Raw genomic sequence first — 19,524 nt, 5'->3', positions numbered from 1 at the left:
TTTTTTTTAATGTTTATTTGTTTTTGAAAGAGACAGAGTATGAGTGGGGGAGAGGCAGAGAGAGACAGGGAGACACAGAATTCAAAGCAGACTCCAGGCTCTGAGCTGTCATCACAGAGTCTGACGCGGGACTTGAACTCGTGAAGTGCGAGATCATGACCTGAGCCGAAGTCAGACACTCAACCAACTGAGCCACCCAGGTGCCCCTCACCGCCTGCCATATTAAAAATTCATGTCTACATATCCATGTTGTCTCCCACTAGTACCAAACTTTCTGAGGGCAAGAACCTTGTTTTGTTCACAGCCATAGCCCAAGCACCTAGATCAGGGCCTGGTACATATTAAATGCTCAATAAAGGGTAACTGAATAAACTAAATGATTCACTTTTAAAACATAAAAGAAGTAGACAGTATATCAGTTAAGTGTCAGAAAGAGATTGTTTGCTCTAAGTTGAAAATTTGCATTAAGAATTGTGAAATCTCAGAGCACCTGGGTGGCTCAGTTGTTGAGGTGTTTGACTCTTGATTTTGGCTCAGCTCATGATCTCATAACCTGGGATTGAGCCTGGCATCGGGCTCCGCGCTGGCAGACAGAGCCTGCGTGCAATTCTCTCTCTCCCTCTCCTGTCCTTCTACCTCTCTCAAAATAATCTTAAAAAAAAAAAAAAAGAATTTTGAAATCCCAGAATATAGTCATATAATGTACTCAAAATTGTAATGACTGTACCTTCTTTTTAAAGCTACCTATAAGACCACTCTTTTCATTCCCATTGATAAGACAGAATTGACTATACCTACCTAATTTTTATAAGCAAGAAGATGCACATTTCCAGAAGTAACTTACAGGAGTCCATCTTTATTATGGATACTTTAACTGTAGCTCCAAATGTCTATTTTACCTTTTTTCATGTAATTCTTATTCTAGACAACCCAATCTATATTAGTACTATCAAAGTTCTAATTCCTGCTGCATTGCCAAATGCATTAGTCCAAAATTTTGAATATTTTGAATCAAAGAAACACAGCTAAACTTTAAAAAATGAATTATATTTTTGGTAATTAATTACAAACAGTGCTTCTATGAACATTCTTGTACATATCTTTTGGTACACATATGTACACATTTCCACTGAGTATATACCTAGGAACAGATTAGCTGGGTGATAGAGAATATGAATTTCAGGTCTTGGATGCTGCTAAATGAGTCACCAAGTCTTGTACCAGTCCATACTTTCATCAGCAGTACATGAGAGTTGTAGCTCACATTCTCACTAACACTTGTTTTTTTTTTTGTTTTTTGTTTTTTTTTTTACTTTTAGCCATTCTAGTGGATGTGTAATAGCATGCCATTGTCATTTTAATCTGCATTTCCTTAATGACCAATGAATATGCTTATTGACCTCTTGGCTATAGTCTTTTGGTCATTTTCAATTAGGTTGCCTGCCTTTTCCTTAATGATTTTCAAAAGCATTTTTTTTTTTTTATGTTCTCAATAAAAGTCTTTATTGGTGTGTGTGTCTGTGTATTTGGAAACAACCCAAATGCCTTCACAGGAGAATAAAGTGTAGTGATTCATATGACAGAATACAATGCAGCAATGACAGTAACAACTACTGTGACATTTAACACTGTTGATGAATCTCACAGATAAAACAAAAAAAAAAAGCCACTCATTAAAGATATTTACTGGAGTATTCCATTTATATGCAGCTGAAAAATAGGCAAATTTAACATACTGCATGATAATCTTCAAAAAGGCAGTGAGTAACTGGAAGAAGAATGAAGTGGCTTCTCAAGTTTGAGTAACGTTCTATTTCTAGATCTGAGTGCTGGTTCCATGGTTAAATGTGAAAGCTAATTAAGTGGCACACTTATGATTAGTGCATTTCTATATACGCATATTAGACTTCAAAGCGTGTAAAACAATACACACAACAACAACTTTTGTGTTTAAATATATGTGTATGTACGTGTACACCCACATGGACAGACACACACACGTATATACATACATGCACGCGCACACACACACATGAAAAGAGAGAGAAACAGAGAGATTGCATAAAGCAATTAAAAGGTGATTCTGGAATTATTGGTAAGTTAAAACTAAAATTCTCTAATATTCTATATGAAAGGGGATAAATACACGCATCCAAATTTGTTATAGTCACTAAAAGATAATTCCCTTTTGTATCTCTCAAGAACTGGACTATTGCTTTTTATCCCCTGAAAGCAGAGTCGAGGAGAACTGTGTGTTTTACACTTCATTTCCTTTGTAGTTATGCCTTTGTAGATCTTATTGTATGAGTACAGGCAGTATGAAAAAAAGAGTGCACAGATACTGTTCCCCGGCAATAGTAGCTTAGAATGACTTCTTATTTACAAAACTCTATTGGTAACTAACATCCAAATTGAACACCATTAATCAAATGAATGACTATTTTTTTTATGGTGGAACCCACATCAATGAACAGGAAGATTGTAAGACTGTGTCCTCAGAAATTGACATTCTGTTATTTAGATAAAACATCGATGAGTTTTAAATCTCAGTAAAATCCCACAAGCAAACCTAATGTGTTACTTGAAAGTGGTAAAAACATACAAAGGATAAGTGAATTCAAGGCAAAGAAAAATGAGTTCTCATTGGTGGAAATAACATCTAGATAAATACAAACTGGAAAGAAGGCTCATAAAAAAAATTGCACTGAGAATCAGAAGACCTAAGTTTTACTTCCAGCTCCTAGCCTGTGGTGTGCCTTAAGAAAGCCATTTCCTCCTGTGACCTCAGCTTTCTTATCTTCCAAATAAACAGAATGGACTATGATGCTGTGAGACCAAAAAAAGAAAAAAAAGTCCTAAAATACCCACGTGGATTAGATAACAAGAATACTACTAAATTTATGACCTTAAGAAAGCTATATAAACATGCTCCACAGCACAAACTTTTCACATGTAAAGGGAGAAGGATGCTGCCTCCTATATAGATTCATTGTATTAAAAAGGGTCATAGGTCAAGCACATGGCACCTGCCCTCACGTTGAGTGTGCCACATACGTTGTATTCACCCAAATCTTAGCATTCTGAATCTATGAAAAAGTTATGTCTAATAAAGTTACTCATATATTTTCTCCATGATTAGTTTTCCTGCCTATAATAATTAGCTTAAGTAATGATAGAAGAATGAGACCAAGAATAATATGAAATACGTAAAATTCCTTTGAACCTTTAAAAAGGTTTCAACAATACACAAATATAGGTAATCCACTTTGTAGAACTTTTACAGTTCAGAAAATATTTTCATATACAATTTCAAAATATACTATCAGAGAAGCTCTGTGAAATAGGTAGAGATAATTATTTCCAATTTACAGATAAGAAAATTGAGGACTGGAGAGGCAAAACAATTGCTTATTCAAGCTCACAAATGTATTAATCTGTTCTAGAACAGAACCACGGTCTTCAGACTCAGGACAACATTGTTTCCACATCTTAAAATCCCAAATAATCTTTTCTCCTCAAACTGTGAGAAATTCATAAATCTTATTGCTAATTCTTTCATTTTGCAGATCAGGGTTATTAAAATGAAAAGTGACTTATCTGAGAACACACCACGAGTTAGTAACAGAGCAGAGCCCAATTCTTCTCCAAAATTTCAATCTAATTCTTCTTCCTCTTTATTAATTCAACTAATTTCACTTTAAATTTGGCATTAATTTCAATCATTTAATTGCACATAGAATAGGGCTTTCGTAGAGTAGGTAGGTGGCTTTTGAGGTGGGGCTGGAGGAGGAGGAGGCAGGTAACCGGTAAAAAAGGAGAGGACAAAGACAAAGTCAAGGCAGTGGTTACAGTATGCACAACAGCACACAAAGGGACTTTTGTCAGTGACAAGTTAAGTATGCCAAGAGCATGCTAGAGGTGTGGAATAGAAGTGAAAAGAGAAAGGGTCAGCCATAGTCAGAGAAATAAATGATGGGATATACACTGAGCATCACTGATCTGCTGACACTGTAAAACAGTAGTTTTCAAGGTGCAGTCCACAAATACCTGAAGGTACCCAAGACCTTTTCTGGTGGTCCATGGAGTCAAAATTACTTTCATAAAAATAATAATTTTAAAAATATTATTTGCTTTGTTTCACTATACTGACATTTACACCGATGCCACAAAAGCAACGGTGGATAAACTGCGGTGCACAAATCAAGAAAGTAATACTTACACGTATTAACAGTCCTTTACTTTTGCATGTTAGCAGTAAATAAATAAATAGTTTTAAAAACAGTGTTCCTAAGTAATATTCTTAAAGAAGCACTAAAATGCTAATTTTATTGAATTTTGAAATTTAAATCCACATTGTCTTAATATTCCGTGTGAACAAAATGGGAAGTACCCACACAGAACATCGAACTATGCTAACAGGTCCAAAGAAAAGCAACTGGGTCACTGATGTTCTAGCCAAAGCAGACACTTCTTATGGAACACCATTTTCATGGAACAACACAGAAAAACTATGGTAATTTAGTCTTAGTTACTTAGCAAACAATTTTTCAAAAGTGAATCAAGAGAGCTTGTTAACTTTGAGAAAAACTGCAAAGAGCATAGTATTTGCTGCCAATAATAAATTGTAAATTTTCACACAAAAATTGGAATTTTAGACAAGGTAATACTCACCATCACGAGCTTCAATACTTTCCAATACTTAACAGACTTTCCAGTGAGATTGGAAGTGACATTAGATAGATGTGATTTTTTTGATATTGTATAATGAAATGTGTCAACATTTGCAAAACCCAGCAAGCCAATATTTTCCTCATGGCCAATGGAGAATGTTATAAAATTATGTTACAGTCATTCACTGTAACTATAGTTAACAATATTATGCTGTATATTTGAAAGTTGCTGAAAGAGTAAATCTTAAAAATTCTCATCACAAGAAAAACAAAATTGTATAACTATGTGCTGGATATTAACTAAACTTACTGTGGTGAGCATTTCACCTTACTTACATATGTCAAATCATTATGTTGTACACCTTGGACTAACACAGTGTTATAGGCCAGTTACATCTCAATGAAAATAGAAAAAAAACCAGAAATCAAATTGTTCCAAAAACAATTTAAGACGCTAAAAAACTGTGAACAGTAATAAAACTAAGAAAGTGTAAAAAAAAAAAAGGGGGGGAAAACCAATAGATTTTCGTACAACAGAGAACAAAATGTTCACTGATCTGATTTCAGAATTAACACCGCAATTAACTTTTAAGAAATTATCACTTGTTAACTTTTGGCATGGCATTAAAAAAGAATATTCACAGCTATGAAAAGGCTATTAAAATAATCTTCCCTTTTCTAATTACATGTCTGTGTGAAGTCATACTTTTTTTACCTACTCCAATCAAAACAATATACCACAAAGCCAAAATGAGAATCTGGCTCTCTTCCATTAAGCCAGCAGGAAAGAGATATGCAACAATGTAAAACAACAGCCACTCCTCCCACTATTTTTGTTTGTTTTTGAAAATATAGTTACTTTTCATAAAAATTAAGTTGCTTATGTTAAGATGTAATAAGTATAGTTAAGTGATTTAATTAATATTTTAAAAATTTGTCTCAATTTATAAGATAATATCAGTACATATAACTCACACAAACTAAAGCTCTTTGTGGCCTTCAAAATGTTTCAGATTGCAAAGGGGTGCTAAGACCAACAGTTGGAGAGCCACTGCTGTGCAGAATGAACTAAAGTGGAGAAGGCAGGCTGGAGTTCAGGCAACTAGGTAAGCAATTTCAATAAAAGATTCGAGATGAGATGATGACAAAATGACCAAGACCATAATAGCAGGGATGGGGAGAAGCAGCCAGATATGAGTCATTTCTAAACAGGAATCAATAGGATAAGTAACTGATGAGATGATCAGGGAGAAGCTCATGGAAGAAAGATGCTTCTGCCATTTTTCATGAAAGGCTGAGTACAAAGTTGAGAAATGCAGATGGTAGAGCCGGCTTGATACATGAACTCTGAGGTCCAGTAGGAAGTTGAAAATAATTATGGGGGGGGCGCCTGGGTGGCTCAGTCGGTTAAGCGTCCGACTTCAGCTCAGGTCATGATCTCGCGGTCCGTGAGTTCGAGCCCCGCATCGGGCTCTGTGCTGTTCGAGCCCCGCATCGGGCTCTGTGCTGACCGCTCAGAGCCTGGAGCCTGTTTCGGATTCTGTGTCTCCCTCTCTCTCTGACCCTCCCCCATTCATGTTCTGTCTCTCTCTGTCTCAGAAATAAAAAAAAAAACATTAGAAAAAAATTAAAAAGAATTAAAAAAAAAAAAAGAAAATAATTATGGGGAACCCACAGGAGTAGTTACACCTAGAGATAAAGTTGTGTGGATAACCACAGATACAAGTAGAAATTACTCAGGAAAAAAAACTGATGAGTAAGAAGCTAAAAGGACCAAGAATGAATACCTGGCAAAACCCAGTATTTCAGGATACACTAAAAAGGAATAGCTAGTGAAAGTGGCTAATCAGTTAAATCAGGAAAAAAGTTCCAAGAGTGAGTCAAGTGCTAGTAGCCAAAAGATGGATGCTTAGGGTAGGAGACTGAGTCAGGATGTAGAAGACAATCATTAGTCCTTATCAAGTCATAGAAGGACTCAAAAGTCAATAGACTTGCTTAAAAAGAATAAAATATCTTTACCAAAAAGTACCATGGTAACAGGAATTAATATTAACAGAGGAGTGAACATTAAGAATATTAAGTAGTACACATTGTTTCATTTCTTACCACAATAATGTATGGCTTTCATAATTCCAAGAAATTCAAGGAGAGGAAAGGAAAGAAATAATGAATAGCCCAGAGAAAGTATAGACCATTGTAGGCTATTAATTTAAGATACATGGTAGTGAACAGAGGGAAAAAACAAAGTTAATGAAATAGGAATATAAAAACTATACTAGGAAGGAAAAAACAAAAACAAAAATAAAAACTATACAGTAGGGGCACCTGGGTGGCTCAGTCAGTTAAGCATCTGACTCTTGGTTTCAGCCCAGGTCATGATCTCATGGTTTGTGGGATCAAGCCCCAAGTTGGGCTCTGCATTGATAGCATGGAGCTTGTTTGGGATTCTCTCTCTACCTCTCTCTCTGCCGCTCCCTAGCTTGCACTCTCTCTCTCAAAATAAATAAACTTAAAAAAAAAACAAAACAAAACTGCATATATATATATATATTTTTTTTTTTTTTCAGTTCAGAGACAATTTAGTATATTTGTAAGCCCTTAGGGGGGAAAAAAAAGCCAAAGAAAGAAAAGCAAATTGAAAACTCGGGAGAGCAGAGGTAAGGCAATAGAGGTAGGTCTCGGAAGAGAGTAGAGGAGATAGGACAAAAGGTAGTCCCTTTTCCTGTTATGTCAGATGGAAAGGAGAAAAGAAAGGATAGTATAGGTAGCTTTAGAGTGAAGATAGGCACTGGGAGAGTTTCCACCCAATTACTTCTATTTGTTTGTCTTTGAAATAAACTAAGACTGTATGCTAAGACTCAAAGGGGTAGGCTCAAGGACAAAACAATTATCAGAGAGAGAGAAAAACAGAGACACTAAGAGCCAAGTAAAAGGATTATTGGAAACATTGTGAAGACTCAGCCAAGACTAGATCACCACACAAAATAAATCAGTACAGATTCTGAATAACTGAAAGCATCTACATCTGAAGAATTAAGCCAAAAATATCATAGTCAAATGAATACAAAATTCTGGGCAATATTGAAAAGTGTTGTAAGAATTTGGATCATTTTGTCAGTCATGCCCATGGTGTAATGGAGAGCTAAATATTGATGCAAAAGGGCACTCATTAATCATCTACTCATTAATACATTGGTATTTTCTATGAGGTTATTCCCAGGAATCATGGTAGTAAACTTCCCTGAACAGTCATGAATCCATACTATTGTTCTCCTAAAAGAGGACCAATAAAGGTCAGATGTTTCAAGTTAACCGACATAGTCTATTAGTGATTTAATCAGTGTTTTGCTGATATTCCAATCAGAGCTCTAGAAATATTATTTCATATTTACATCATGTCTCAGAGGAGCTATTTGTATGTACATAAATTTGAATAATTTGCCTCATGAATTCTAAGCGTAAATTTCCGTAAAATGTCTACAGTAAAAGAAATCCTTTATAAAAGGTTCTCTGCTTTGTGGAACACAGCAGTGTTCTGTCTCTTTCAGGTAGTAACACAATGAGAATAGAGAAGATCTCTGCAAATATACTCTGTGCTTTACCATATTACTGTATCTCCAAAAGAAAAAAATAGGCACATTTCTGTAAGTCAAATTCCTTAGTGTATAAAAATTGGTACGCTAATAACGCAAACAATTCACTTTCTACATACATTAATCTACTTTGGAATACAATGAAATACATACATTTTAATAAGTGAACTCTGAAATTTAGCTCCCTTTGTAATTAACTTAGTCAAGAAACAGAATTTTGTGTATTCTTTTTCTGTTAGTAGGTTTGGCTGGTTTTTAATCTGAAAGCAAAAGAGGATCAAAACAAAAGGAGTTAACCCTGAATATAAAGGTACCAAAAGAATGATAAATAAAACTTGATTAAGTCATAAAAGATACAATTGTCATAAATGAATGATGGATGAGTGAAATTGGGAGACTACTGAAATCAAACTTTTCTCTATACAAATGAGTAGAGACCCCCCAAATTAGTGACTTATTCAAAGTCATAAAACCAATCAGCAACAGTTTTAACTGAGATACAGGAGTGTTCTTTCTCCCATATTACAATGCCTTGACCATCATGATTTAGCAGACATACAAAGGGAACTTTAAAGGTGTTACCTTTAATCCCAGTCCCAGTCAGCCACTGACCCATCAAAAGACTGATTTATATTATTTCTGTATAGTCAGTCACCCATTTTATTCCATTTGACTTGGCAGGCATAGTGGGGCTCTTATGCAAAGAATTTTGAAGTAGACAGAACATAAAATTGTGTATGTGTGTGTATACACACACACACACACACCTTCACATATATACTAAGTATATGTGTGTATATGTATGTATATACATTAAACTTTCACATTCTGCCTACTTTGAGATACTTTGCATAAGATTCTCATTATGCATGCTAAATAAAAGTGTGTCTGTGTATACATTTGTTATATATGGTTAGAGTTAACATATTGTGTTAACTATAAATTGTAAACACTTGAGATATATGTATATATACATATTAGATGAGGGGTGTGTGTGTATGCATATATTTGTTAGAGTTAATACTATATATGGTTCAACAAGAAAATAAAAGATACCATATAAAGAGTATTATTAAATATAATCAAATATCAAAACATGCAGTATGAACAAAAAAGACTCAAGAAGAGGGAGTTAACATTAATTCTAGTCATAGACTCATGAAATCTTGGGGATGAGAACAACTTTTAAATACTGTAATTTCCCAGTGAGGCTTGATTTGGGTAGTATCTCTACCCAAGCCACATTTTATTAGCAACAAAGAACTACCCAAAGAAATCCATTTTCTCTTTGGACAGTTCTATCATATCCTTTAAAAGTGAACTTGTCTTCTTCTATGTTTCTCTTTGATCTCGGTTCTATAAGTCGACATCATGCAAAAGAAGTCTAGTTCATCTTGTGTAATAACTCCTCAAATAGCAGGTAACTACTCTTCTATTCTTCAAGGAAAACAACTCACAGTACAACCAACCAAACAACAGACTTTCATGTTCCTGCAAATCCTGATCATGATTCCTTAACAAATTCCCATGAAATTCTAACCATCACAAATGATGGCAACCAGAATTTATACCCACCATGATAGTAATACATTTTCTTTCTAAAAATAGTATTTCTATCAATGTCCAAGACTAAGTATTAAATAGCCAGCACATGCTATCAATTTATATTAACCTTATTCTCAACTGAAACTTCTAATTATTTTTAAAAACTTCATAAGGTAAGGTAATACTTGAGGTGAATCATGAAGGACGACTGAGACCTGCATAGATTAACCAAGGTGTTGTCTAACATTCTAAACATAAACATGTCTAAGCATAAACAATGGCAAGAGTAGTTTAGGAGCAAGGGCAGATCAACCTTTCTAAAACTAGAGGGTAGTTTCACATAAAGTTTGGGATGCAAATTAGAGGGGCCCTTGAAAATCAAAGTAAAGAGTTTGCACTAGGATCCTTCAGGCAAAAAGAAGACATTGTGGGTCTTGAACATAATATTAACAAGATGAAAATGGAAACAGTATATAAGACCAATAATAATGACCAGAGAAAAAATAGGGCAAATAATTAGAAAACTATTGAGGAAAAAAGTTCAAAATGATGGTAAGTGGAGATGCAACGAACATGACAGATAGAGGAAATCATTCTAAGAGAAAGAAAGACAGGTTCCATTTAAGTTTCATGCCTGAGTAGCTAGAGTAATGAGGACGCCAGTTTCAAAACCTAGGAAATTATTTGGAAAGGGAAGATCATTAATTCACCTGATGACAAAACAACAGCATGCCAGTAAGCTGGGATTGTTTAACAGGTAGTTAAAAAAATGTATAACTAAACATTAGTGACATATTCAAGCTAGATGTGTTATGGTAATAATACAGACAATTTTCAATTGTATTCATTACAGAAATTACCCACACCCTTTTGCAATCAGCTTTTCATCTTTTGGCCAACACATTTATCTTGAATGTTTCCATCAGGAAGAAACTAGAACTAAACTAAAATCGATCCACTCTATTATAATCAATAGTAGGTAAGAAAATCAGAATAGGAAGAAAATAGCTAATATTATACTTAGACAACATGTAATAGCTTTGATTATTCAGTACATCTACCCTTCTACCACATATAACTGATATATACAAATGCTATCATTAAATGGTCAAATCTCTAAGAGACAAAAAAATTTCTCATAACATACCAAATGCTTTTACACATATAGTTGTTTTGTTTTGTTTTGTTTTTAGTTTGTGAACAAATTAATATAGAGAAGCCACATCGTTTTCCATTATACACACAGAACCAAATTCCTTTGTCATGATTTTAAAAGTAGAGTACCAACAGTTTGGAGGAAAAAAGATGGGACTCATTTATGCTAACATGACTACACACTAATATAAATAACAGCAGCCCTCATCTAGTATCAATCAAGGGTATATTATTAAGTCTCCCCATATTTCAGATACAAGTATGGGCCAAAAGTGGGAGAAAGGAAATTTTAAATTTAAGTTATAAACATATTAGTGCACTTACTGTAAACTATCATATACTTGAAATTCAAACAGTCCTCAACAAATGGTAGAAGATTCCCTAGGCTCAGTGATGGCAAAAATGCAGCATGTGCCAAAAGGTTATAGCCTGGCCAAATTCAGTATTTAAAAGTGTCATTATGTCTGCTGATAGCACAAACAGAAGTGACAAGTAATGTTTTTTGTTGAGATAATTCTATTTTGTTTTGGTTTATTCAATCAAAAATTCTGAAAGTATACTATATATGTTCTGGTTTCATATATAATGCACATATAAATATAAACATATACCACCTTCTTAAAAATTACGGCAGGTATGACTAGATCACTTAAATCTGCAATCCCTCAATCATTATTCGAGAACAGTAGCTTGACATATTTCTTCCTATTGGTTTAGATCAGAAAGGAGAAATATTTTCTGGGCTTGAAAGACATACTTTAAAAGTATGATCGTTCATGAAATTCCAAGAAGAGATTCTACCACCGAAGGCTTTTAAATCCTTATTATTAACACAAGACCAAGATATATTTATTTTATATGGGTGGGCTTTCCAAGACAATGCACCAAAAATAAAGGCAGATCTGTTTAAATCTGCACTGAAACAAAATTTTCAAATGATTCTATCTCATTCTATTGGATAATAGTAAGGCTGTAATCAAATACAATATATAAAATCAAAGAATCTTAAAAATATGACAAATTAAATTGACCTTAAATATCACTATCTGGTCTAACCACCTATCCAATGTTCAAATTTTCTATAAAATATATCTGCCAAATAATTACCCTTCATGGCGAGTGCCTCCAGTTACTACTTATTTTAACTATTGGTGCCAAGCAGCAAAATCTACTTTCTCATCCACATCAGAGTTTTTCAATGATTTGAAAACAACTTTCAAATACCTCAGTTTCTTCAGTTCTTCCTAGTATGACATGATTTTAATTATTTCAATTGTTACTGCAATATTGATTAGCACAATGCAGAAATCTCTGTAAATCTTGCTTCAAATAATATCATTCTACTAATATACTTAACATAAAATTGGTAAAATAGAAATACTAATTTCTTTAAGTAATGATATATACTCATTTGTATCATATATATTATATACACATAATGCATATATATATATATATATATATATATATATATATATAACATAGTATCTCATTTTTTCTTTCAAATGTTTTCTACCATATTTTCCCCATCCTATCCTTGCACAGGTGATTTCTTGACAAAAGTGCAATTTATACTTCCATCTTTTTTAGATTCAGCCCATCACTTTAACCCTTCAACATCACAGTGGATCCTAATTCTGTCTCAGATATTCACTCTATGTTCCCAAATCACATGATCCTCAGTTTGGGTGTTTCCTCTGTATAGTCTTATTTTAGTCACTGAAAAAAATGTTAAACTTGATAAGGCCAAAATTTCACAAGGAAACGTCATCCATGTTGGAGATGTTCCACTAATTACCCAGTTGTTAACTCATCTAGTTGTCCCTATATTGAGACTATATTTCTAAATATGGTCCATAGGGACTTATATAAGTTCCTTTCAAGTATCTTAACAAAACCCAGATATAATGACTTATAAGAGCCAAAGATCTTTAGGTTTTTATTCATTCTTTAAACAAATTTTTATTGTATGTATATATTCTGTGATCTCTGATGATTGAGTCAATAAGACACTGCTCTCTAGGAGCTTACAATCTAGTGGGGAAAGCAGGCAATTACAACTGATGATTACCAAACAGTATTGGAATAAACATGATAGGCAGTTGGGGAACTATGGAGGCATAGAGTGTCATTATCTAGATCAAATGATCAGATTAGGGAAGGTTTCCCAAGGTTTGAGATCGTTATGGAACAGTCAGATTAAAATTCAGTTATATGGGTGTGATGCTCTTCAGAGCGAGGTCTGGGCCAGACATACAGACTTAGGTGTATTAAAAAGAAAACCACAGGCCCAAAATGGTGTCACTTAAGCCAAGTCACCAAATATAGACCTAATACCTAACCCAACTACATTTCAACGTCCCCTAAAAATGTAGTTTTAACTAGTCAGTCAGGAATGTTCTGATCAGCATCAATGAGGAATCTGTCACATGTGCCCTCTCCATTCCCCAAAAGATGAGATAATGCATCTAGTAAGATCCCCTCCCTCTAAGGGAATGTAGCCTTGCCTGAAATAATCCTTTTTTTGCTAAATAACTTCTTGCCACACTCTCCTTCCTGTAAAAACCTTCCATGTTGTATAACTCCTCAGAGCATCTCTGTACTTGCTAGATGGAATGCTGCCTGATTCATGATCTGCTACTAAACCAATTAGATGTTCAAATTTACTTGGTTGAATTTTGTTTTCTAAGAAGAGTCAACAGTGAATAAGTGATATTTACAGCCATGGATTTAGACAAGACCACTGAGGCAGGAGTTAACTAAAGAAAAAGCATTGGCATTTCAGGTAAAGGAAAGAACACTTCTAGAGGTGTGAAAGAGCAAGTGTGTATGAGATCTGACTCATATGTGTTGAGGTGGGAGGGGGACGGGGATAGCAAGATATTGCTGGAGATGCCTGGGTGGCTTAGTCGGTTGAGCATCCAACACTTGATTTCAGCTCAAGTCATGATCCCAGGGTCGTGGGACAGAGAGCCCTGTGTGGGGCTTCCTGCAGTGTGTGGAGCCTGCTTGAGATTCTCTTCCTTTGTCTCTCTCTCTCTCTCTCTCTCCCCCTACCCTCTTCCACATGTACATGCTCTCTCTGTGTAAAAAAAATAAAAGTGGTGTCAAATGGCGATTCAAAAAAAAAAAGAAGAAGTAAAGAAAGATATTGCTAGAGGTGTCAGAGGCCAGCTTAGCAAGAGCTTTAAGTATGAAGCCAAGAAATGAGAACCTTATATAGAAAGCTATGGAGGCGCTTACGGGGCTCTAAGCATTGGAACTACTTGAGTAGACTGAAGATTCAGAAAACACACTCCAGTAAAATATGAATTGATGGAGGAAGACAAGAAGCAGAGAGACTAATAAAAAGTTCACCAGAACAGGTGGAGAAGAGTAATTAAAGTAGTGTGTCCACAGGGGAGTGAAAATGAAGGACATATTCCAGAGCTGATAAAGACTCTGAACTGAGAAGTCTTGGAGACTACTCAATTTGAGACGCTAAGGTAGAAAGAGAACGTCTAAGGTGATCCCCAGTACTTCCGTTAGCAAAAGAGGTAGTGGTATCATTTGCTGGAAAAATGAACACGGTATTAGGAGTGGTGGGGAGGATTTCTGAACTCAGGTTTTATCATGTTGAGTTGAGCCCGAGGTCAAAATAAGTATAGCCACATAAAAATATTGGAGTTATGGGTAAGGCATTCTTCAAAGAAGTCTGAAATGGACACAGAGATTTAGGAATACAGTGAATAAATGGTAGTTACAGCCATAGATTTGGACAGAATCTCTCAGGCCAACTGTATAGACAACCAGAAGAAAGACCAAGGAATGAAGGTTAATGTCAAATTCAAACTGGAAAATAAAAAGCTCACTGTGTCCAAGGACTTAATCAAAATTATCTTCTCATTTACAGTTTATTTCTTATATTTTAAAATATATTAAATTTATAAAATGTTTGAAAGGAGATTTATCAGATAGCTTGTCAATGTCATATGGCTGTTTCACTTACACATCAAAAACAACAGCATAAATTTATGTTACAGCATCTCAAAAAAATGTGAATTAAAAAAAATAGTAAAAGAGCCAGGAAAAACTTATAATTCAAGTTCAACATCAAAATTGAACCCTAGAATGTTAAGGACCCCAAGTCTTTTATTTCTTCTACATTTTAAAACCTTTTTCTTCTTATATACAGTCTTGGTTGGGGGAAGGATATTACCACAACAGTGAAACAGAAAATTTGTGCTTGTGTCTGCTACACTCGTACATTAACTGCCTATGTCTATACAATGCCACTGCCTCAACTCTACTAAAAAAAAATTAAATAAAAAATCACTAAGGCTTCGCCATATTAAAGGGTATTATGATGTGATCTGCACCTAACTTTCATAATCTCAAATATTCCTCTTAGTCAAAATGTTTTATACTTTTTCAACTTATATAAGATGGGCTAACTGGATCATCCTCTAGATACAAATGATTTGCATATTCTTTCACAGTACATTATTAAAGCTGAGGTTGTTAATCTGGATATTCAAAGAAATTTAATATAATGGATCCAAACATAGCCAGAGAAAACTCTAGTCTTCTGAAGTTCATTGAATTCAGTGATAATAAGTCAAAATTCTTAATAAAATGCTCAAACAAAAAATATGTAAATCTTATTCTCCAAGGCACACTTTTTAATAAGTCAGATTTTTGGCAGCATCACCATGGCAACTGTTAATAATGCTTTAGCTAGTCTTATAATTATAAAAAAATAAAATACTAAAGAGTTTAAAATTGTGTTAGAAAATTTCAAAGATAAAATTTCAATTAATTACCAACATGTCTAAAATACTGTGATATGGGCTTACCAAGTGTATGTTGGGCCTTCTGCTTGAAGATATTCATATTCATCAGAACAGAACCTTTATGGTTTCACTCTTAATTAACCTACTAGATTTAACTTTAAAAATCTGTCTTAAGTATAGACACTTAAATATATAGCCATTTTATATATAAGACAATTTAACAGCATAATTCTGAAAAGGGATAAAATGTCCTCTAAAGAACTCATGTAAGATACATGGTAGTTCTCAGGCTTGGTGTTGGCATCTTCAGAACTCTCTTAACTCATGACACTTGATGCGGGAGGCAGAAGAGCCCTGTGAACTTCTACATATAGAGAAACCTGATTGATTGAAGTTGGCTTGATTCCACACACGGGATGACCGTGACTGTTAAGACATATGCAACAGTTTGTACCAATATGCCAACAATCATCAAATGAATGCTTAATACAAAGAATATCTAAAACATGAGAATGTGTCCTTTCACTTGGGAGGAGTAAGGCCTGCCAATGTCCAGTTCCCTAAAATGCTTATCTCCTGGTTGTGACACCAAAGCTCTTGACATTGAAGAACAGTGATAGTTGCAGATGGCAATTATTCCTGAACCTGCTCCATCAGATACCTCATACCCAGTTGGGCAAATGGCCAAGGAGGGACACATGAGTAGAATTCAGGGCCATCCTATTACACACCCAGAAATCTGGTCCTGACATCAGACTGTGCAGCACTGAAATAAGCAGCAGGACTATTAAACCTGAAAACCAGCAGATACTTCTAAATAGGGAAATTTATTTAATTCTAGACTTTGATGTGGATCATGATACTGTCTCCAGACTTTTAGTCTCACATACTCATATAAATACCCATTCCAAAAAACAATTTTAATAGCCTTTCTTTATAAAATAAACTTCCTAAAATGTACCTTAACATCTCTTACAAAGTATCTACAAACTATAATAGTCTACCTTTAAATGATGTTGATCCTGAAATTACCCATGATCAACATGGCATTTAAAAAATCTTAATTCAAAACTGACCTATAACAACAAATTAACTTTTATTTCAGACCACCACATATATTATTACCTAAAAACACATTATATTGGTGTAAGTCGTTTGCTTACACACTGTTCAATTGCTCTAACCATTAGGTACTATTTGCGGTTATTCACCAGCAATATTAACCCTTCCTATTAAAAAAAAAAAGAGTCCAATCCACAAAAGGAGGAGTGGGTGATTTGGATTTGTTTTCCTGTTTTTTTGAGAAATAACCTAATCTCCTAATCTAAGTCCTTTGCAGAAAAGTACTGAAATAGAAAACTGATCTACCATGTGAATTTTCTTCTTCCATGTATCAATATAAACTAAATACACCTTAAAATCCTACTTTAGCTATCTAATTTTTAAATTCATATTCATTTTTAGGAATATTTTTTAAAATCATCTTTTTGAACTGGTATTTGCTCAAAACACAGAATTCCAGTATCTAATTATGGTTGCATATTTAGGGTTGAAAGAAATAGTAATGCTTTTTTCTAATTTTATAAAAGATGTATAGAAATCATATAATCCCAGAACATGAACAAAACTTTATAAAACTTTACCTTAAACACTAGGAAATAGCTATCACATGTTAAACCTCTCTTGTGAAACCAATGGGTACATATTCTGATATGAAAAGTTTTGCTGATATGTGTTTTAATAAACGACCTTACTTTGATAAAAAATGCAATAACATTTCTCCACATAAGAATATAAGACATGAAGAACGTACGATGGGCATAGATACTGCTTCTTTTTCCCCTTCCCTTTCTTTGAAGACTTCTCTTTAGAATAAGCTTCTTCAACCCACAAGGAAATTAAAATAAAAAAGGCAATCGCCAATAAAAACTTCATCTTGAAAGTTAAATTTCAGGAGATCAATCTACAAGAAAGAACAAGAAAATGTTTACATTAAATGATAACAATAGGACTCTACAGAGTAGACCATGACTACCCAATGGCCAAGGGCATTTATACGTGAAAGTTTCATTGCTCAAACCTAAGTGGTAAGCCTTCATTATACATTTGTGATGTTTAGTAGTAAAAGTTAAATAGTGATTCACAGAAATATAATCCCAATGTTTAGAAAGCTACCTGGAAGGATGTTTTTAACACAGTGTTAAAAGGTTATCTTCTTCTTGTACATTGGATTCTTTATTTCCTTTTTAAATTTCTATATCGTTTGAATTTTGCATGTACATTTTTTTTCAAAAATAATAAAACTATTCTAAAGGAAAAGATAATTCTAAATATTAAAGAACTGATAGAGATAAAAAAAATTAGTACCAAAAGTTTCACACTTTATATTCATTGTTTTTTACTTATATGCATTAAATTTGCAAGTTACATTTTACTCAAAATAGGATCATATTGATTTAAGTTAGCTTGTTGGCTTTCCCACTTTCATGTTACTAACATTTATCATCAAGATGATTTTCGACTCCACAAATTCTGTAACATTATATGAAAAAAATAGCAAGTGTGGTCAGACCCTTCCAAATAATCTTCTCAGTCCTATTTTAATAACATTCTCTATGCTCAAATGAGAATTATATTCTTGCCGGTCCAATGCATTAACAAAAGGGAGAGAAAGAGAGAGAAAAAAACTTTAAGCATCTAGTGACACTGGAATATTTAAGCCTCTTTTGCAGTCCTTCATTTCCAAACCATAAATTGTTTCCCCATCATTGTTTTCTGCAGACTAAGAGATCTATCATAATCCTCAACACTAACTTAATTCCTATCTCACCTGTATAATTCTCCTTCTCCAATGTCATAACTTGCATCTCCCTTTCTCCCAGGAACTCTCATTTTCTCCCATTTATCCTTTACAGCCCCTGAGGGAAGCCAGAAGGGCTTCTTCCCTGGTTCTCTCTACTGAGGACAACAGAGGGGGCTTATCAGGCCAAGAGCAACAACAGAAGGCTCTCCTCTGTCAACTTCCAGCATTGGACGCTCCCTTCCCCATCCTACGGTGGCATCTGCTTCCAGACACCTTCGCCCACAGCAGCAGGTACTTCTCCCACCTTCACATTCTTCCCCGGGAAATCAGGAGGGCCATCCTTAACGGGCTGAAGGGTCGACAGAAATCCAACCCTATGCTCTCTGTCTTCACCTCCAACCTTTCAAAGGGGACAACTGCAATGACTGAAGGAGCTTCGCAAACAAAACAACGCAAGGAGCCCTCCCCGCAAATCCTGCGTTCCCCCAACGCCCCCCCCTCCCCAGTTCTCTGCATCCCTCCTTCCGGAGCGTATCCGCGGACGCCACCGCATCCGTGACCCGGCTGCCGGGCGCCCCGTGCCCCTCTCCCCGCGCAGGGCAGCGCTCACCTCCTCCCCCTGCACGCCGCAGTGCTCCCCGCGCCTCCCAGGCTTGACCCGGTCTCTCCGCAGAGCATTTATTCCGGTCCCCAGACCACCGCCGCCGCCCACTCTCCGTCCTCTCTGCCCCCCACCCCTACCCCCAGCCGAGTGGAGCCCCTGACTCTTACCCGAGGCGCCCCCGCCCGCAGCCGCCAGGCGAGGACGCGGCGGCGCGGGGCCCAGACGGCGGTGGCTTCTGGGGGTGCGGCGGGCGCAAAGCGGGGGCAGCTGCGTCCCCGCCGCCCGCGCCACCGCCGAGCTCGGCTGACGCGCCTGCTCGGGCCGCCGAGCCTGCGCCGTGCGTGGCGCGCCGCTGCCGGGGCGTCCGCAGCCGCGCTCGGGG

The 19,524-nt window shown here is 35.7% G+C and overlaps 1 protein-coding gene across 2 annotated transcripts in view; it reads right to left on the bottom strand.

Moving 5' to 3' along the window:
- GLRB (glycine receptor beta) overlaps positions 1-19,524 on the bottom strand; it is a 99,280-nt gene that overhangs the window by 76,402 nt on the left and 3,354 nt on the right. Inside the window, exons 1-2 of one of the 2 annotated variants that reach the window (XM_049631219.1) lie at positions 19,310-19,510; positions 17,549-17,698 (exon numbers count right to left, since the gene is read on the bottom strand). In XM_049631219.1, coding sequence (XP_049487176.1) covers positions 17,549-17,670 — 122 coding nt within the window. In that variant the 5' untranslated portion in view covers positions 17,671-17,698; positions 19,310-19,510. Of the gene's footprint in view, positions 1-17,548; positions 17,699-19,309; positions 19,511-19,524 lie in introns of those variants that run through there. The other variant, XM_049631220.1, reaches the window with a different exon arrangement.

This window comes from Panthera uncia, chromosome B1 (genome assembly GCF_023721935.1).
Source record: "Panthera uncia isolate 11264 chromosome B1, Puncia_PCG_1.0, whole genome shotgun sequence".
Lineage (NCBI taxonomy): Eukaryota > Metazoa > Chordata > Mammalia > Carnivora > Felidae > Panthera > Panthera uncia.
This window is presented reverse-complemented; position numbering and strand designations above follow the sequence as displayed.